Raw genomic sequence first — 20,695 nt, forward strand, 5'->3', positions numbered from 1 at the left:
CTGTCTGTCTGTCTGTCTGTCTGTCTGTCTGTCTATCATATAGTGCCTTTCCTATCCGTCCAGTGCACTACAAAATATACTCATGACCTGATGTATTTGTGTTATCACCTTTATCTAAAGATGCTCTTCAAGTGAAGATGAAATCTTTATGTCCATATGTGTTAAAAAATGAATGGGGGTAAACTTTTTCACATAAGTGAATTTTAAAGCTCAAGGTTCTCCTTTAAGGACGCCATGTTTCCCAAATCCTGCTGAAATGTATTTAGAGAGGCCTCCAGCTGTCGGAGAGCTGAACTCTTGAAATTAGAGCCTGGGACGTGGAAAGTTACAGCTGGCCTATGTCCTCTCCCCTCCTGCTGAGCCACTATCCCATTTTTAGGCACGGAAATTACCCTCCTACATTCCCAGCTTTATGATGGAGTCAATGGTGCTGGTCTGCACACTGTTTTAAAGGCCTGGACACACAGGATAAGTCGGCCTGTTTCATATTCTATAGCTCAATTTGCAGTAACCGCCATTACTTGACAGTTTTCTTAATTTTGGGTGCAGATTGTCATTTTAGTTTTATGTGGTTTCTGTTACGTAGCACATTTCCTAGCATTCACCATCACAATTTGCTGTACAAACACTTCTTGTTCATATTCTTTTTTAGATTATGCGGTGGCAATTTTCCATGATGCCATAAAAAGTGGAAAATTTGAGTGCAACCTGAAGCCAGACACCCGCTTGCCAATGATGTACATTGACGACTGCTTGCGAGCGACACTGGAAATAATGGAAGCACCAGCAGACCAGCTGAGCATGCGTACCTACAACATCAACGCCATGAGCTTCACTCCAGAAGAGCTGGCCGTTGAACTCCGCAAACATTTGCCCGACTTTGAGATCTCCTACAACCTGGATCATGTGCGACAGGCGATTGGTGAGTGTGAAATGTATTATATCTGGGATGGCGGGGTTTGTTCTGCTGACCAGTTATGCAAGGATTTTGGAGTGAGGATTGGGTGGAATAGTTTATAAAAATTAAGGGGGGTGGTAGCTGGATTTGCCACTTGTTGGTTAAAAGGGAAAGGACTCAGTTGGCCCTGTGTTGGTGAGTGGGTAAGGATTGTGTTGACCTGGTATGCAAGGATTGGGGAAGGGGGCAATAGGGCCCAAAATTCATATTACAGTACAGGTTGTGTCTGTCTCAATGATGGCATATGGTTCCAAAAAGTACTCCATTAGTCGATTTTTGTTGTTAAGCACATTATGCCATATTAAGGGGGTGAGGGGGTACCTCTGTGTCTGAGGTCATTTTTGCCTCACTGACTTTGCAAACAAGGCATCACATTTACATTGCTGCATTCTGTGTACTGCAGCTTTCAGGGATGTCACTTTGTGCCATTTTCGTTGTGACGGCATGTGAAGTATATACCTGAGCTGACGTAACCGACTCCTAGCTAAACTGACCTGAAGTGTGTATTATGCCAGCGTTTCTCAACCTTTAAGTATTTGCAACCCGAGTTTTCATAACAGTTTTAATCGAGCGCCCACCCCCCCTCAACATTTTTTTTGAAAGGAGCCCACTAATACCAATTTGTTCTTTTTTAATTAATGATACAGTATTTCATAGATGCATATTTTATTATACCTACTTAACTTTTATTGACATTTATCTAACTCTGTATTTATTTTTCTAGTATCAGAATGTAGTTTAAGTTAGTTTTGTTTTGGTTTCAATATTTGTATTTTTCATAGTTTTGATTCTCGTTTTCTTTTTTTCACATCTTCTCGCCCCCCTTTTTGTTACTTCGCGCCCGTCCCACAGTTTGAGAGCCACTGTATTATGCTAATGTTTGGTTTAGGTTACATTAAATAACAATTCTTCTTTCAGCTGCCACAGCAGATCATTTTTTTCCATATCTTCCTGTCCTCGTCATCTTGTTCTGTCACACCCATCACCTGCATGTCCTCTCTCACCACATCCATAAACCTTCTCTTAGGCCTTCCTCTTAACCTGGCAGCTCTACCCTTACCAACCTTCTCCCAATATACTCAGCATCTCTCCTCTGCACATGTCCAAACCAACTCAATCTCGCCTCTCTGACTTTGTCTCCCAACCGTCCAACCTGAGCTGACCCCCTAAATGTCCTCATTTCTAATCCTGTCCATCCTCATCACACCCAATGCAAATCTTAACATCTTTAGCTCTGCCACCTCCAGCTCTGTCTCCTGTGCCACCATCTCCAGCCCATATAACACAGCTGGTCTCACCACCGTCCTGTAGACCTTCCCTTTCACTCTTGCTGATACCGTCTGTCACAAATCACTCCTGACACTCTTCTCCACCCACTCCACCCTGTCTGCACTCTCTTCTTCACTTCTCTTCCACAATCCCTATTACTTTGTACTGTTGATCCCAAGTATTTAAACTCCTCCACCTCTGCCAGCTCTACTCCCCTCATCCTCACCATTCCACTGACCTTCCTCTCATTCACACACATGTATTCTGTCTTGGTGGTCCTACTGACCTTCATTCCTCTCCTCTATAGAGCAGATCTCCACCTCTCCAGGGTCTCCTCAACCTGCTCCCTGCTCTCACTACACATCACAATGTCATCACAGTCCATGGGGACTCCTGTCTAATCTCATCTGTCAACCTGTCCATCACCAGTGCAAATAAGAAAGGGCTCAGAGCTGATCCCTGATGTAATCCCAATAATAAATAATAGTTACAATTAATTATAATTATTAATTATTGAAATACAGTAATACTACTTTAATATTAATACTGTAATATGACTACTTCTGATGGCACTTCAACACTATTAGATTTCATTTATTGTATCTCAATGGAAGCTCCATTTTTAAAGCACATCGTTAGTCAAGATAATGTTTTTTTTTATTAATTTTATTGCACTCCATACAAAGCAATCAAGTTTTTACAAAAAGAAAAATAGAGTTAAGAACAGATCGAGATCAAGATAATGTTAACCAAACATTGAGTGAATAATTCAGATTTTTGGCAGGTGCCAGTATAATGCATTTGTATATATTTTTTTTTCAGACTAAAATAAAAATGGACGGTTTTAACGATTTCTTACAAAGGTACACGACGTCTTTGTCAAAGCACTTGTTAATGTCCTTCTACTCAAATGGATTCAATAGTAAGGCGTTTGTCTGTTAGGCGTGAAGTGGAAAAGAGAAGCTTCTTTCTCCCTCCCATATTAAATGTTAATTAACACTAGAATTACCAGAGCCTACGAAAAAACCCGTAGATCCGTCCCACCTTAAATTGCTTCTTAAATCCATTTGCACCTCTCCGCCAGCGTCTTTTGTCTTCTAAATGTGCCGATTAAAGACAAGCTGCAAGCAGCCGGCTATTCCATCCCCCCCACTGACTTGGAACGTGCACAAACTTTTCCCAGCTCATGCCTTGATTGATTATCTGGGAGTATAGTGGAGTTTTAGAGTGGAAATAATTGATCGTCATTTGGAACACACACATTTTATTTGTGTTTCGTTTCTACAGCAATCTGTTTAAACACATTTTTAAAACGGAAACGTTTTCATGTTTTGGTAATAATTGACAAAATGTAGGTATAAACTATATAATGTGTGAAGCGGCTGGGATGAGAATTAGCACCTCCAAATCGGAGACCATGGTCCTCAGCCAGAAAAGGGTGGAATGCCCTCTCAGGGTTGGGGGAGAGATCCTGCCCCAAGTGGAGGAGTTCAAGTATCTCGGGGTCTTGTTCACGAGTGAGGGAAGAATGGAGCGTGAGATCGACAGGCGGATCGGTGCGGCATCCGCAGTGATGCGGGCTCTGCATCGGTCTGTCGTGGTGAAGAAGGAGCTGAGCCGTAAGGCAAAGCTCTCAATTTACCAGTCGAACTACGTTCCTACCCTCACCTATGGTCCTGAGCTATGGGTAGTGACCTAAAGAACGAGATCGCGAATACAAGCGGCTGAAATGAGTTTCCTCCGCAGGGTGTCTGGGCTTTCCCTTAAAGATAGGGTGAGAAGCTCAGTCATCCGGGAGGAGCTCAGAGTAGAGCCGCTGCTCCTCCGCATTGAGAGGAGACAGATGAGGTGGCTCGGGCATCTGATCAGGATGCCTCCTGGACGCCTCCCTGGTGAGGTGTTCCGGGCACGTCCAACCGGGAGGAGGCCCCGGGGAAGACCCAGAACACGCTGGAGGGACTATGTCTCCCGGCTGGCCTGGGAACGCCTTGGGATTCTCCCGGAAGAGCTGGAAGAAGTGGCCGGGGAGAGGGAAGTCTGGGCCTGTCTGCTTAAGCTGCTGCCCCTGCGACCCGACCTCGGATAAGCAGAAGAGGATGGATGGATGGATGGATGTGTGAAGCCTGAATTCCAAATATCAAAGAAACACTTTCACAAAAGGTTCAAATATAACAGAACAAATGCACTTTTATTCAAAAATATAACTGCAGAAAAACAACCCTCATTTACCTGTGACATTGACATGCCTTCGTTATCACAGCTTCAGTAGCACAACAGTATCAGGCACTGACTGGTAATCTGGAATGTAGGAATAAGAAACATGTGTGTTTTGGACCTTGAAAACGCCACACCATTGCGAGTGGTGCTGAGATATTTGATCTCTTCATTTCTCTGATATAAGTTTTCAAACTCAATCAAGCCTGATCACGACCACTGGCAAGTCTATAGTACCATGTATGCGACTGTATGTTCCATTTCGGGATCGGCTTCCAAACTCGCCAACGATATAAACACAACAGATAGGAGTGCAGAAACTGAATATTCGGAACGTAGAGGGCAGGAATAAGAAACATGTGTTTTGGACCTTGAAAACGGCAGAGAGGCTAACCTGTCTGATGTCTTGTGTTTTATGTACCATGACTGAATGGAAAAAAGATAAAAAGGGTTGAGATTGCAGCTGACCTCAATGTTCCTGGAAAGCTTTCATACATCGCCGGATCAATCGGGTAGTACATTGTTGGTGGTCAAGAAAAGGGCCAAGCTCACAATTCTTCTGAAACGTGTAATTTGATATCCTCCAGTGATGAGATCTCTAACCACATCAAGTCTGGCATACCAGACCAACTAGAAGTCGTAACGCAACATCAGCTTTAGCATTGGTTAGCTTTATTTCAAGTTGACCCCCTAGAGTTAGGGTTGTGATTTGACTTTGACATTGTGTTCATCTTGCCATTGCTCCGTTCATTTGGTTCTGATTGTGATCTCGGGTGAACAACTGGGTAGGTTATGGAGTTGGGGTTGGATTGAGTGTGAAGGTTAGGAGAAAGGGATTGGGTTATCTTAGATTTATGTGAGTGCAGGTGGTCATTCGGGGGGTTGTGTGTATTGTGGGGAAACAGCCTGGACACAGACAGACATCGTTAAAGTCACCACACACGCTTTATTTACACTACTTACACCACGCACAACCCAGTGCTCCCGCACCAATCCCCCTCAGTCCAGCCCTCTGTCACAACGCCTTTCATTCACCACCTCCACTCCTCTCCTCCAGGCTTCGTCCTCTTCCACCCGACTCCAGCTCCTGAACGGAGGGAGGCGGGCCTTTTTATGTTCACCCGGATGTGCTCCAAGTGCCTCCCGATGAACTTCCGCCGGCACTCCCTGGCATGGCAGAAGTGCCGGCTGAGCCACCCTGAAGCATTCTGGGTGTCCCTGGTTTTCCTTCCCCTAGCACCTCCGGGTGTGGCGGAAGTGCCGACGTCCAGGGCTTCTCGGGCATCCGGGTGTCCCCAACAGTGACCACGGGCCTCTATAGGGTGGAGCTTCCATGCTCTGCTCCCCATACCAACCAAGGCGGCTGCCCTCTCGTGGTTTGGAGGAGGCGTAATCCCTCTTCCGGTCTTCAGCCCCCAGCCACTCGTCACAGTATTTAGAAGGTAGAAATATGGTTAGCTTTAAATGTTTTTTCATTTTTTTTTCTTTCCTGCAGCTGATAGCTGGCCAATGAACTTTGACGACAACAACGCACGTAACGACTGGGGCTGGAAACATGACTATGATCTTCCAGAGCTGGTGACGACAATGCTTAACTACATTGGCTCGGATTCTCGGATTGCTCGGGCCAACTGAATTGTGGAAGGGAATGAGGGTCCTTGGAGGGGACTAACCAGAGCCAGTGTATATAATGTAAAAGCTTTATATATTTATATATATTAAGAGAAGTAATGGTGTGTAAATAATCACTTCTTTCCGCTCCAAAGGCTGCTGTTGCTTGGTACCCCGCTGATCTGCAGGAAAGTGGTGTTTAAAAGACTGACTGGCATGAGCAACTTTGCAGAATCTATTTTTATTATTATTTTTTTGTGTACTTCTCAGATGAGTATCACAAGAAACAAATCCACTTTGAAAATTGAATAAAGCTGGTCAGATGGCAGTAGCTGCTTCTTTTTTTTGCATGCATGTAATGAAGTGTCTTGTGAGATTGGAAGAGGTGTATGACAATAGTGGGCAGAGAATGGCTTGGCACTCCATGATAATAGTGAGGGAGATGTGCATTTGCTCGATAAGACTGCGCCACCTGCTGGTCATTATATGGCATAAATTCTTCCCGTTCAAGTAGAGGCTGTGTTACCTGCTGGGCAACAGTCACAATTTAGGGTCTAATTTTTACTTCTAAGTAAAACTGATGCCAACCAGCGGTCAATGCTCACGATTAATGGCTGAGTAGATGCTATGCCACCTGCTGGTCAGCGGCCCCATCCTGCGACTTGTAAAAATGTCTGTTTCACTCAGCGTGACAAAACTCTCTTTGGAAACTAAAACAAATGCTTCCTGTATATTTGGAATTTTAAGTACAGGAGGAGCACTCTTTAATTTTCTAAAAATAAATGGTTTGACTGCGGTGGGTTGGCGCCCTGCCCGAGATTTGTTCCTGCCTTGCGCCTTGTGCTGGCTGGGATTGGCTCCAGCAGACCACCGTGACCCTGTGTTAGGATATAAAAATGACTGACTGACTGAATGGTTTGATTGTCAAACAATGGAGGAATATCTTGGACAAAATAAATATGTAAATATATTTATTGTGAAATGTGACAATAAATACAGTGATTTTTCTGCTTAAATAATTGTCATGAAATATGTTTTTGTTCCTTTATGCATTTATTTCACCATTTATTTCGGTGATACAGCAAGCAACATGAAATATACAATGAAAGGAAAACTGTCATTATGACCTGTCAAAGTGGAAGGGGCATGTTTTAGTGAGTGCTGTGTTTTGATTGGTGAGTCTCTAGTGAGCGCTGTGTTTTTGATTGGCTAGTCGTCGTTCACAGGCACAACTCTGGATGTGCCTATCAGCCAGTAATACCAAAGCAAGCAGAGTGCATGCTCAATAATTTGGGTTGTGTGAGTCTCGGTGGCAGACACAAGTGTGAGAAATGATCGCACTTTTTAGTTGCCAAGTCCTGAGAGTTTCTTGAACTAATGTGTGGTGTCTGCTTGTATATAAAGCTGAAGATTTTATAGACGTGCTATGGAGAAAATGCACCAATCAAAACGGAGTGCTGACTAGAGCCCGCCCTCTCAACTGTGACAGGTGGAAATGACAGTTTTCATTCCAGGGTGTTTTCATGGCTTGTGTGGTGTGATTTTTCTTAAATGAAGGAATAATTTTAAAGATATGTAAAACATTTGATTTATCCCTACCTATTTGTGTTTTTTTTTAATTTTTATTTATTGTCACATTTCACAATACATGTATTTGCTTAGGGTGGCACGGTGGCGCAGTGGGTAACGCTGCTGCCTCGCAGTACCTGGGTTCGCTTCCCGGGTCCTCCCTGCGTGGAGTTTGCATGTTCTCCCCGTGTCTGCGTGGGTTTCCTCCCACAGTCCAAAGACATGCAGGTTAGGTGCACCCTGACTTGCACCCTGTGTTGGCTGGGACCCCTGTAGTTAGGATATAGCGGGTTGGATAATGGATGGATGGATTTGCTTATTCATTTAATTTTAATGTTAAATATTTCTCCATAACAAAAATGATTGCAGTGCATTTTATTTCTATAGCACATTTTCATACAATGTATGAGGGTAAACAAAGTAAAGGCAGTTTGAAAATTTTGTGGTAACCTCAACGGATAGAAGCGAATGCCGTACAACACAACACTTTGCAATGGCTTATGGGTAGTTGGAACACACACTGTGCAGTGCTCTGCCTTTAGTCCAGCTGAAGCGAAGCTCGAATGAACATGGATGCTCCATTGTGGGAGTAAATCTGCTCCAGAGTGCACACACCACCTCAGACTGGGGCAACGTTTTAACTTTCAGCTTCACAATAACGGCCAAGATAAGACTGGAGTGGCTTTGGGACAAGTCTTTGTGTCTTTGAGTGGCCCAGACTTAATCCCCATAGAACACATGTAGGGGTGGGCAGACTTGAACTGAGCTTAAGAGGATCTGCCAGGAAGAATGGAATAAACTGCCCAAGTCCAGGAGTTCAAATCTTGCAGAGACTTCGACTCAATGACTCAACACTGGAGTTGCTGCCAAAGGGGCCACAAAGTACTGAATTAAAAATCTGAAAAATGTCTATGAATGAGATTTCAGTTTTTTGATTTTTTTTTTTTTTTTAATAAATTTGCAAACCTTTCTAAAAACATGTTCTCACTGTCATTATGGGGCATTGAGTGAGGACTGATGGGCAAAAATGTATTAAGTGCAGAAAGTGAAGGGCTATTAATACTTTCTGAATCCACTCTGGCAGATAGGAATTGAACCAGTGGGGCACACATGGCAGGGTAATGGCAATGCTGCCCATTGTGCCACGTTTCCTTAACCATTTATAATAAAGCATGGATTTGGAATCTGAAGACACAATGGAGGTTCTAGAAAAACACTTGGGAGAACGTGAGAGATCCCACCATCCACGAAGTGAACAGTAAGCATCAGTCCTACCAATTACCAATCCACTTTCAAACCTTCCCAGTTCAAAGTCTTGGGGGCTGCCTGTCCTGTCGCCTGTAGTTCAAGTTGTAGAGCATCTAAATTAGTCCAGCTGACGTAGGAAGAACAACACTCGAGCATGACGCGGTAGGATGGGCCAGGGTGGCCATGTCATGAAGCAGAAGCGATTCTTGAGAACAACACACCGGGGCTGGAGATTGTACACCAGAGTGTACGGCCCCCCAGGAGTGTGGTCAATAGGAGTGTCAAAAGAGCCCACAGGTAGAGCATTTTGAAGAACTACTAATTAGACAAGCACCTCCTAACCAATAGACTACAGTCATCCCCTGCCTATTGCAGAAGTTACATTCCAGACCCATCAGCGATAGGTGAAAATCCGCAATATAGAAAGACCATCTACAGTCATGAAAAGGCTTGGGAAGTCTGCATAAGTGACTCTCCTTTCAACATAAAAGATACCAGTGGTATGTCTTTCATTTCCTAGGAACATCTGAGTACTGCGGTGTTTTCCGAACAAAGATTTTTAGTGACGCAGTATTTAGTCGTATGAAATTAAATCAAATGTGAAAAACTGGCTATGCACAAATGTGGGTCCCCTTGTCATTGTGCTGATTTGAATGCCTGTCACTGCTCGGTGCTGATTACTTGGTTGGATGAGCTCGTCAAGCCTTGAACTTCATAGACAGGAGTGTCCATCATGAGTGCTAAAAGGTATTTAAGGTGGTCAATTACAAGTTGTGTTTCCTTCCCTTTGACTCTCCTCTGAAGAGTGACAGACAGCATGGGATCCTCAAAGCAACTCTCAAAGATCTGAAAACAAAGATTGTTGAGTCTCCTGGTTTAGAGGAAGGCGACAAAAAGCCATCTCAGAGGTTTAAACTGTCAGTTTCAAGTGTAAGGAATGGAATCAGGAAATGGAAGGCCACAGGCACAGTTGCTGTTAAACCAACTCAGGTCTGGCAGGCCAAGAAAAATACAGGAGCGACATATGACAGGATTGTGAGAATGGTGACAGACAACCCACAGATCACCTCCAAAGACCTGCAAGAACATCTCGCTGCAGATGGTGTATCTGTACATCGTTCTACAATTCAGTGCAATTTGCACAAAGAACATCTGTATGGCAGGGTGATGAGAAAGAAGCCCTTTCTGCACTCGCGCCACAAACAGAGTCGCTTGTTGTATTCAATGCTCATTTAGACAAGTCAGATTCATTTGGGAACAAAGTGCTTTGGACTGATGAGACAAAAATGGAGTTATTTGGTCAGAACAAAAAGCACTTGAATAAGAACACCGCATTCTAAGATAAACACCTGCTACCTACTGTCCAATGTGGTGGAGGTCCCATCATGCTGTGGGGCTGTGTGGCGAGTTCAGGGACTGGGGCCCTTGTTAAAGTCGAGGGTCGGATGAATTCAACCCAATATCAACAAATTCTTCAGGATAATGTTCAAGCATCAGTCACAAAGTTGAAGTTACACAGGGGTTGGATATTCCAGCAAGACGATGACCCAAAACACAGTTCAAAATCTACAAAGGCATTCATGCAGAGGGAGAGGTACAATGTTCTGGAATGGCCGTCACAGTCCCCAGACTTGAATATCATCGACAATCTATGGGATGATTTGAAGCAGACTGTCCATCAAATTGAACTGAACTGGAGAGATTTGGTATGAAGAATGGACAGAAATACCTCCATCCAGAATCCAGACACTCATCAAAGGCTATAGGAGCAAAAGGAGGCTCAGCTAAGTATTGATGTCATATCTCTGTTGGGTGCCCACATTTATCACCTAATTTTGTGATGATGCATATTGCATATTTTCTGTTAGTCCAATAAACTTAATGTCACTGCTGAAATCCTACTGTGTCCATAAGGCATGTCAGATATTAAAAGGACGTTGCTAATTTGAAAGCTCAGCCAATGAGAAACTAAAATCCAAAGAATTAAGAGGGCTTCCCAGACTTTTTCATATGACATTGTTTTATAGTTTAAGCCTTAAAATACCCCTCCCACACGCTTTAAACACATGTAAACTTGTAATGGTGAGCGACGTCTTTTTCCTTTCCAAAGCATATCCAGGAGTCTTACCTTCTCCTGAATGGTCAAGGTCTTCCTCTGGCACTTAGGCTCACTACTATCAGAAGGCTTAGAAGATGCAGGACGCTTGGGAGCCATCGTAGGGCTTAAAACAAAATGAAAAGCTCACAAAAAGTTTGCTCACGACAATCGGACCACAAGCAAGGTACGCGATACGCAGAGAACTGAGATACGTCGAGGACTCATGCTCACTGGTCTTGCGAGATTACACCACGTTAGCAGCAGCCAATCAGAGCCCAAGTGAATGAAAATCCCGCTGTGACTGGTTGAGTCTCCTCTTTCAGCCAATAACGGGCCTTGTAAGAAATCATCTGGGTACTGTAACGCGAAACTCTTTGTCTACCGTAGTGTACAATGTATGTATATTTAATGATTTACTGTACTGTATTGCTTAAATGTTCATTATTTTATATACATATTGACTTTTCACTGCATTTTAGTCAATATTTACAGTTATGTTATAGTTATTATAAATTATAATACGTATTGTTCTAACGAACTCTTGTTTAGCACGCGTAGTGACAAATGAAAAGCGTATGTACATTTCATTATGAATTGCGACTCTTTCTACGTATTCCTGTACGCAGCAGTATGTTTTATGATTTACTAGTGTATTGCTTAAATGTTACACATACGTTAGTTATTATAAATTATAATATTGTTCTAACGAACTTTTGTCTAGCACACGTACAACAACAACAACAACATTTATTTCTATAGCACATTTTCATACAAACAGTAGCTCAAAGTGCTTTACATATTAAAGAATAGAAAAATGAAAGACACAATTATAAAACAAAATAAATCAACATTAACATCGAATAAGAGTAAGGTTCAATGGCCAGGGGGGACAGAAAAACAAAAAAACTCCAGACGGCTGGAGAAAAAATAAAATCTGTAGGGATTCCAGACCATGAGACCAGTCAGTCCCCTCTGGGCATTCTACCTAACATAAATGAAACAGTCCTCTTTGGATTTAGGATTCTCATGGAAGGGCTTGATGATGATGGTCATGTAGACTTCTGCCTTTTAATCCGTCCATCATTGTTGGAGCATCATGATGCTTTGAGTAGGTGGAGGTGGCGCAGGCCAGCACCACAAAGAAACCGGAAAAAGAAACAGAAGAGAGAGCAGGGGTCAGTACGGATTTTAGAGCCACCATGAATAGTTATTGTGATGAATTGAACATACAGAGTATCAGGATTAAGTTAAATTAAGTTAAAGTGAAGTTATAAAAAGGCCATGTTAAAGTAATGTGTTTTAAACTGCTCCACTGTATCAGCCTGGTGAATTCCTATTGACAGGCTATTCTAGATTTTAGTTGCATAACAGCAGAAGGCCGCCTCACCACTTCTTTTAAGTTTAGCTCTTGGAATTCTAAGCAGACACTCATTTGAAGATATAAGGTTACGATTTGGAGTGTAAGGTGTCAGACATTCCAATATATAAGATGGGGTGAGATTATTTAAGGCTTTATAAACCATAAGCAGTATTTTAAAGTCAATCCTGAATGACACAGGCAACCAGTGTAGTGACATCAAAACTGGAGAAATGTGTTCGGATTTTCTTTTCCTGGTTGGGATTCTAGCAGCTGCATTCTGCACTCGTTGTAAATGATTGATGTCTTTTTTTGGTAGCCCTGAGAGGAGTGCGTTACAGTAATCTAGTCGACTGAAAACAAACGCGTGAACTAATTTCTCAGCATCTTTCAAAGATATAAGAGGTTTAACTTTACTTATGTTTCTTAAGTGAAAAAATGCTGTCCTAGTGATCTGATGAATATGTGATTTAAAATTCAGATTACAGTCAACAATCACCCCTAAGCTTTTTACCTCCGTCTTGACTTTTAATCCTAATGTATCCAGTTTATTTCTAATAGCCTCATTGTATCCATTATTGCCAATCACTAAGATTTCAGTTTTCTCTTTATTTAGCTTGAGAAAGTTACTATTCATCCATTCTGAGATACAAGTAAGACATTGTGTTAGTGAATCAAGAGAATCGGGGTCATCAGGTGCTATTGATAAGTACAGCTGTGTGTCATCAGCATAGCTGTGGTAGCTCACGTTGTGCCCTGAGATAATCTGACCTAACGGAAGCATGTAGATCGAAAAGAGCAGCGGACCCAGGATAGAGCCTTGTGGAACACCATATTGGATATCATGTGTCTTCGAGTTGTAATTCCCACAACTAACAAAGAATTTTCTACCTGCCAGGTAGGATTCAAACCAATTTAAGACCCTGCCAGAGAGGCCCACCCATTGACTAAGGCGATTACTAAGAATATTATGATCAATGGTATCAAATACGGCACTCAGATCTAAGAGGATGAGAACAGATAAATGGCCTCTGTCTGCATTCATCCGCAAGTCATTTACTACTTTAAAAAGTGCAGTTTCTGTGCTGTGATTTGTTCTAAAACCCGACTGAAATTTATCAAGAATAGCAGGTTTATTGAGGTGGTCATTTAACTGCATAATGACTGCCTTCTCTAGAATTTTACTTAAGAAAGGCAGGTTAGAGAATGGTCTAAACGTAGTGACTGATGATGCTTTGTTATGAATTGGCTGCAAAGTACGCTATAAGTAGGATGTACTTACTGAATTTTTCCGAGATATAGCGGGGCCACGATAGCTGAACCGCAGTATAGCGGAGGCTCACTGTACACAAGAAGAGATCTGCAAAGCCATAAAATGGCAGCAGGGCCTGACAGGATGCTGGAGGAGAAGCTAAAGCAGGGGCCCTCAGCTCCAGTCCTGGAGGACCGCAGTGGCTGCAGGTTTTCATTCTAACCCTTTTCTAAATAATTACTGGTAAAATTCCGTTACAACGAACTCCCAGGGACCTAAAAAATATTTCGTTGTAACGAAAATATTGTTGTAATGAGATTCTGCATTTGTTACTATAGTGCTTTCTTTAACTTGCGCCCAGGCGTTTGCAATCATTTCAGTAGCTTCTTTCGTGTTAATTTTAATCTTCTTCTGCCTACAAATTATGCTGACGAGAATTTTTCTTAGCATTTCCTTGCACTAATACACTTTCAGGGTGTGAATGATCCCCAAATCCAATGGCTGAAGCGCTGCTGTACAACTGGGTGGGAGGAATTCAATCCAAACATTATCTAAATGTGGAAGCATGTCGTGGGCAGCACAGTTATCAATCAGAAGCCGAATCATCCTTTTCTTCTTCATATTGTGAGGTTTCTGAACTCTTTTGAGACCCCCACCTCCTCACCCAATGGGAACGACACGCTGAAGTGCGTCCCGAAGCGCGATTGCGGCATCTGTAGAAGATTGTTTGTCCGTTGCCGGGGCAGGGCAATAGGAGGCTCATAGTGCAGCAGTGAAGCGACACAGAAGCAAATCCTAAAAGATCGGGGTCACGCTATAAGTCCCTGTCTTACACCACAAAACAGAAGGCTGAGTCTCAGTACTTTAGCAAAACCAGCTTTATTCAGGTTGAAACAGAAACGGCACACTTCTTTATTGTAGCGTGATGTGCCACTCTGCTATACACAGGCACAGCAGTCAGGCAGGGTTGTGGTCAGGTCAGTGACCAAGTAATCTTGCATCACCCTGTGGTGTTATGGGTCCACAGCTCGTGGAGAAAAGGCCATTCATTTTAAATAAATCACCGCACCCGAGGCGGCTTGAGGGGGGCGATGTTGTAGCGAGCCGCGGGGCAGTCGTCGATGTGGGCGTTTCTCATCGTGTGCACAGGTGAGGAACTGCCCACATTCGTGATTGCTCCCATGGCTAATGCTACAGCTGTGATGGCCCCTCACGTTTTAAAAAGAAGCTCGAGTCGGTTTTGCGGGGTGAAAAAGAAACGATCGGAGAGAAAAAGGAAAGGAAAGAGGACGGAGGTTACAGGGAGCGAGGAAGCAGGCTGTGCGTGCGTGTGTTGAGCGTGCGATCGAGCGCTCGTGGGCAGCTGCGAGAAAGCTGGGTGTTAGGCCGACACCCAGGCATTTGAGTTGAGGTTGCTCCCGCTGAGTGACCAGGTAGCGGGAGTGCCTAGAGGAAAGCGACGAGCGGCAGAAGGCCGTGGAATGGCAGCGGAAGTCGGGAGGCTTGGTGGTGGAGTCCCCAATATGTGCGTCCTGGCTATTGGGGTAATCAAGTCTCGGGGACTGGGATGAGTGCCAGACTGAAGCCAGGGATCGGGAGGTCTCCAGTCTCGCGTGTGTTGTAGGAGGGCAGCTGCAGAGAGCGTCTTGCCTGCTGCTAAGCCCATACGGGATAAGCAGGTGAGACGCTAACAGAGACGCATACAGAAAAGAAGCACCAGAGTTGTTGTCGTTTTAAGACTGCTTCCTGATCATTTTAACCTCTCGTTTTAAAGGATTGTTTTTCTTATTGTTTTAACCTTCACGTTCTTTTTATGGATTTATTTAATGAAGAACTTTTGAAAGAATTGCACTATTTATTGGAACACTTTTGTTTTGATGGACTGTTTTTTAAATAAAAGCACTGTTGCACTTTCAACCATCCCCTTGTTCAGATGCTCAATTATTTGCCTCCATTGACTAGCTCACTCGGTTTCATTATCGACGGTGTTGGGTTCAAGGGTTCCCAAACATCAAAGGGAGCGTGGAGCCAGAACCCACATCGTCACACACCCATCGAGATCTTTTCTGTTTGCTTTGGCGGAGAGACGCAGCAGAGCTGTGAGCCTGCTGTTGCCCCGGCAACAGATAAACAGTTTTCCACAGATGCGGTGATCGCACTTCAGGATGCTCTTCGGCGTGTTGTCCAGTTGTGTGAGGTCCCAAGAGAGTTTACAAACCTCACATTTTCTTGAATGAGTGCCACATTAATAGAATGAGCATCACTGAACCACATAAAAACGGCTTTATCGACGTCTTCAAATGCAGCAGTTCACATATGTTTGCAACCTGAGTTTTTTCTTCTTTTTTTGCTTGGTCTTTCAAGAAAGTTGACAGCATCGATGGTGAAATTCCGAATTCACTGGCAACGTCTTTTTTTTCTTTTTTCCGCAATCGAGAGCTGCAAAAATGTAACGTTTTTTTTTTTTTCCTAAAATGAATCGTTTTTTCGTGTCTGCCGTTTCTATAGGAGGGTGACAATGAGTTCAATTCCAATGGGTGTTTTTCAAATGTTGACGAGCGATAAGCAAAAGGTATCACTGAAAACCACAGGAAACATCCATCCATCCATTATCCAACCCGCTATATCCTAACTACAGGGTCACGGGGGTCTGCCAGAGCCAATCCCAGCCAACACAGGGCACAAGGCAGGAAACAAACCCCGGGCAGGGCGTCAGCCCACAGGAAACAAGGCAAAAAAAACAGTACGAGGAAAGTTCGAAGAAAGAAAAAAAAACGTACAATGTTTCTGTTTGGGGATCGTTGTGCACAACTGAGCTGCGACCACAGAACTAACTGCTCTGCGGATGATCCATTCAAGCATTTCAAGGTCACCTCTTTTAATAAACTATCTGCTGAATGTTCTTCATAGTAACGGGATTTCTAAAGACTTGCGTCATATGGGGAAACTGTCGGAACCAATAAAAATAATTCCATTGTAAAGATATTCATTGTAATGGAATTTTACCTGTACTGACATGATTTTGCTGCTAATTAACTTATTTTCAATTTATATTTAATTGACTTTTTGTAAGATTTGTTCCCCTGAATTTCTTCATCGTTCCTCTGAATTGCTTTCCTTAAGTGGCACCCAAGCAGAAATGAAATGTGAAGTGAGGGAGCCAACAGAAGACCACCTAGGTCAGGGCCTCAAACTCCAATCAATTTCACTCCAGCCAGTTGCTTCATTAGGCGCAGAGTCTTGTGGTTAATTAAACTCGTTCTTTAATTTCATGGCTATTTGCAGCTCTCATTGTGCAATAATAGCAGACATCTCTAAAATTAACAGCACTGTTAAAATGCTTTGTGGATCTGAGCAGATCAACGTTCCTGAGGCCTTCTGCGACGATGCGGGTTCGGCTCCACGCTCCCATCGCTGTTCGGGAGCCCTTGAACCCAACACCGTCGGTAATGTCACCGATGAGCTAGTCAGTGGAGGCAATAACAACTGAGCAAGGGGATGGTTCAAAAAGGTGCAAAGTGCTTTTAATAAAAACAGTCAACAAAACAATCAAAGTTTTCCATAAATAGTGCTGTGCAGTTCCAAAGTTCAATAAATAATCCATAAAAGAAAACGTGGAGGTTAAAAATACACAAAAAAACAATCCTTTGAAACGAGGTTAAAACGTTTCATGGGAAGCAGTTTTTAAAATCATGCCAAACTCGGTGCTTCTTTTCAGTTAGCGTCTCACCTGCTTCTCCCATACGGACCCTTCAACAGGCGAGACGCTCTCTCTGCAGCTGCCCTTTTCAACTCTCACACACACAGGTCTGGAGACCTCCCGATCCTTGCTTCGGTCTGGCACTCATCCCAGGCCTGAGACTTGGACTCCTCGTTCTTCAGGATGCCAACATCAAGTCTCGCGACTCCCGCTGCCTTTCCGGTCTTCTACGGCCAGTCGCCTTTCCCTGGTCACTCCCGCTACCTGTTCGCTCAGCGGGATCGACTTCAATGTCAACACCTGGGTGTCGGCCTAACACCCAGCTTCCTCGCGGCCGCCCACGAGCACTCGTTCGCTCGCCCACACGTCTTTCTCTTGCACCGCCTTGCTTCCTCGCTCCCTGTAACCTCCGTCCTTTCTTTCGTTTTTTTCTCTCGTTCTTTTCTTTTCCTTGTTTTTTTCTCTCCGACCTTTTTCTGTTCTCTCTCCCAACCGACTCGCGCTTCTTTTATACAGCGAGGGGCCATAGCAGCTGCAGCACATTAGCCATGGGAACAATCATGGATGTGGGCAGTCACTCACCTGTGCACCAGGTGAGAAACGCCCACACCGCAGATCGCCCCACGGCTTGCTACGACTACTACGCCCCCTCACGAAGCCGCGAGCGCGGAGATTATTTATTTAAATGGCCTTTGCTCAGCGAGCTGTGGACCCATAACACCACACCTTCATCGTTCTCTATTTTCAGATACTATATGATGGTCACCAGTTGTTTTGGCTCATTTTGTATCTCATTATTGTTTGGCTGCTAATTAACTCTTTGAGGGATGAAAACTCAATTTTCTGAAAAGCACACAAAGCAATGGTGTCAGAAATCAACATAAAACGTCTGTTGCTATGTGCCATGGCCACTAGTTCACAGTCTCCAGCGGCTCAAGCCAATCACAGATGGCACAACAGCTGGTAGGAATGCGTGGCAGGCTATCTGCCGGGCTTTCTTCATGGGTTTGGGGGCAGCAGCGGCAGTTGCGGACACAGTGCATTACAATCTGGTTTGTCATTGTAAGTGGAGGTCTTCCCGGGCAAACGTTGCCCCGTCAGCTACACTACAGGGCTCAGCACCACGATCAGCTGAGGACCGATCAGCTGATGTGGTACCTCACGTTTGTTTGTCTGACAAGTCAGAGTTCAACTCAGTGATAATACACACAATGTCATCCATGGAGTATTTTGCTTTATGCATTCGCTTCTTGATGCCATTTTTGCCCACACGAGTGTCGGGAGACACGGTCAAACCAATGAAGCTAACTTTCCTTCTAGCAAAGAGTCCAACTATAACATAACAGTGGGTTTGGTCACCGTTTACAGTTGAGTGCCACCGTCCACCCGTCCTTTTGACAAAAGTTGACATCCACCCTGAAAGAGTTGAGGAAAATGAAACAACTAAGGGATCTGAGTCTTCAAGAGCAAGTCAATTAAAATGAATTCAACAGAAGTTCACTAGTAGGAAAAACAGGTCACTAATTAAGAAAAGGGTTAGAATGCAAACCTGAAGCCACTGGGGCCCTCCAGGACCCGAGTTGGAGTCCCCTGCGCTACATGCTGTCACCAAGACCACTGTGGAGATGGTCTCTTCCAGAAGATCTGGGAAGAAAAACGTACCATTAGAATGGAAGGAGGGCTACCTCACTAGGATCATAAAGAATGGTGACCTCCGCTCCTGCACATGTCCAGTCTGTCCACGGTGTTAAACAGGATCTCAATTTAGATCTCAAGATGCCGGTCTGCTTATGATTCCAAGAATTAATAAAAAAACAGTAGGAGGTCGTGAGCTTTTAGTTACAGGGCACCTAAGCTGTGGACTGGTCTGCCTACTTGTATAAGAGATGCCCCTTCGGTCTCAGCTTTTGAAGACTCACGACTTCAGTTTAGCACACCCTGACTAGAGCTGCTGATTAACTGTACAGACTGCATCTCTGTTGTTAGCCATGAGCACTAAAACATAAGTAACAAGATCGTTATAATTAGTTACTCACCCTCACCTATTCTGTTTCTCTTCTCGGTACTCAAATGTGGCACTCGGTGCCACGGCCCACCTGCCAAGTTGTTTTGCCTGCCTAAAGTCAAGTCATCCCTGATGGAGGATCACAGGAATTGTGGGCTAGAGGGAACCTTTCATTGGATTGGCTGGCTCAGGACTATCTCAGCTGTGGAGTGGCCAATAGGGGGAGGCAGCTCGATGACTGAGGTCTCCAAGACTCTGAACAAATCCAAATCCTATTATGGGATATCATCTACTGTTAAATTCTGCTCCGTACTTGTACATTTTTTTTTATTTTTATACTGTATTGAGGATTACTTCTGTTCTGTTCTGTGTATTGTGTTGTATTGACCCCCTTCTTTATGACACTCACTGCACGCCCAGCCTACCTGGAAAGGGGTCTCTCTTTGAACTGCCTTTCCCAAGGTTTCTTCCATTTTTTCCTTACAAGCGTTTCTTTCTTGTCTCCTCAGAGAGTCAAGGCTGTGGTGCTGTCAAGAAGCAGGGTCTGTTAAAGCCCATTGCGGCACTTCTTGTGTGATTGTGGGCTGCACAAAAACACATTTTATTGTATTGTATTGTAATAAGTCAACGGACACCGTTGAAGGTCCCTCAAACTGGTTTCCACCAGGATAGATCTTGCACTGATCAGTTTGCACACGTTGTACATTATTGTAGTAATGAGGGGCAAGAGACGCCCAACTTAACAATGTCCTTGCTGTTCAAGAGCTCTGCCCTCTTCAGCAACAGACAATACAAGTACTCTGCTGTTACTCACCCACTTGGTCAGGTGGAATCCCCCTCTGTGGCATAGAACTTGACGGTCCTTTGCCAGTTTTATTGCTTGTTCTTTTGCTGCCACTGACTTTAAGCATTCATCTACATAGAAGTTATTGAGTACCGTGTTAACAGCTTCCTCTGTATCTCTGCCATCTTTGGCTGTTCTACGCAAAGCATAAGAAGCACAACTGGGTGAAGAAATAGCACCAAAGCAATGTACTGTTATTTTAAATTATTTCAAAACTTGACCTTTAGGCCACCACAAAAAGTGTAAGAGATCAGTGTCTTTATCTAGGACCTTAACTTGGTAGAACATTGATTTAACTGAATTTTCACAGCAACTGAACTATCTGAAACCTAAGTGACCGAGGACAACCCACACGGTTGGGTCAGCACAAGCCTTGTGTCTTTGAGGATTGACTCCATCCGGTCCTATGGATTTTCCTGTGCGTAGCTCCTCACTTGGTCTTTAGTTATGGATGGCCCATACTGACGATCAGAGTTGGACTCATCACTGGCCATCCCTGAAGTGGTAGGAGTTGTTGATGTAGTAGGGATGGTGTGGAGGGACTGGTCATCGGAGGAAGATGGTGGTGGT

The 20,695-nt window shown here is 43.9% G+C and overlaps 1 protein-coding gene across 3 annotated transcripts in view; it reads left to right on the forward strand.

Moving 5' to 3' along the window:
* Window positions 1–6,380, forward strand: part of tdh (L-threonine dehydrogenase) — a 43,582-nt gene extending 37,202 nt beyond the window's left edge. For all 3 annotated transcript variants that reach the window (XM_039749465.1, XM_039749464.1, XM_039749466.1), the window contains exons 8-9: window positions 653–922; window positions 5,937–6,380. In XM_039749465.1, coding sequence (XP_039605399.1) covers window positions 653–922; window positions 5,937–6,076 — 410 coding nt within the window. In that variant the 3' untranslated portion in view covers window positions 6,077–6,380. The remainder of the gene's footprint in view (window positions 1–652; window positions 923–5,936) is intronic.
* Window positions 6,381–20,695: the final 14,315 nt, after the last annotated feature.

Source organism: Polypterus senegalus, chromosome 3, assembly GCF_016835505.1.
Source record: "Polypterus senegalus isolate Bchr_013 chromosome 3, ASM1683550v1, whole genome shotgun sequence".
Lineage (NCBI taxonomy): Eukaryota > Metazoa > Chordata > Cladistia > Polypteriformes > Polypteridae > Polypterus > Polypterus senegalus.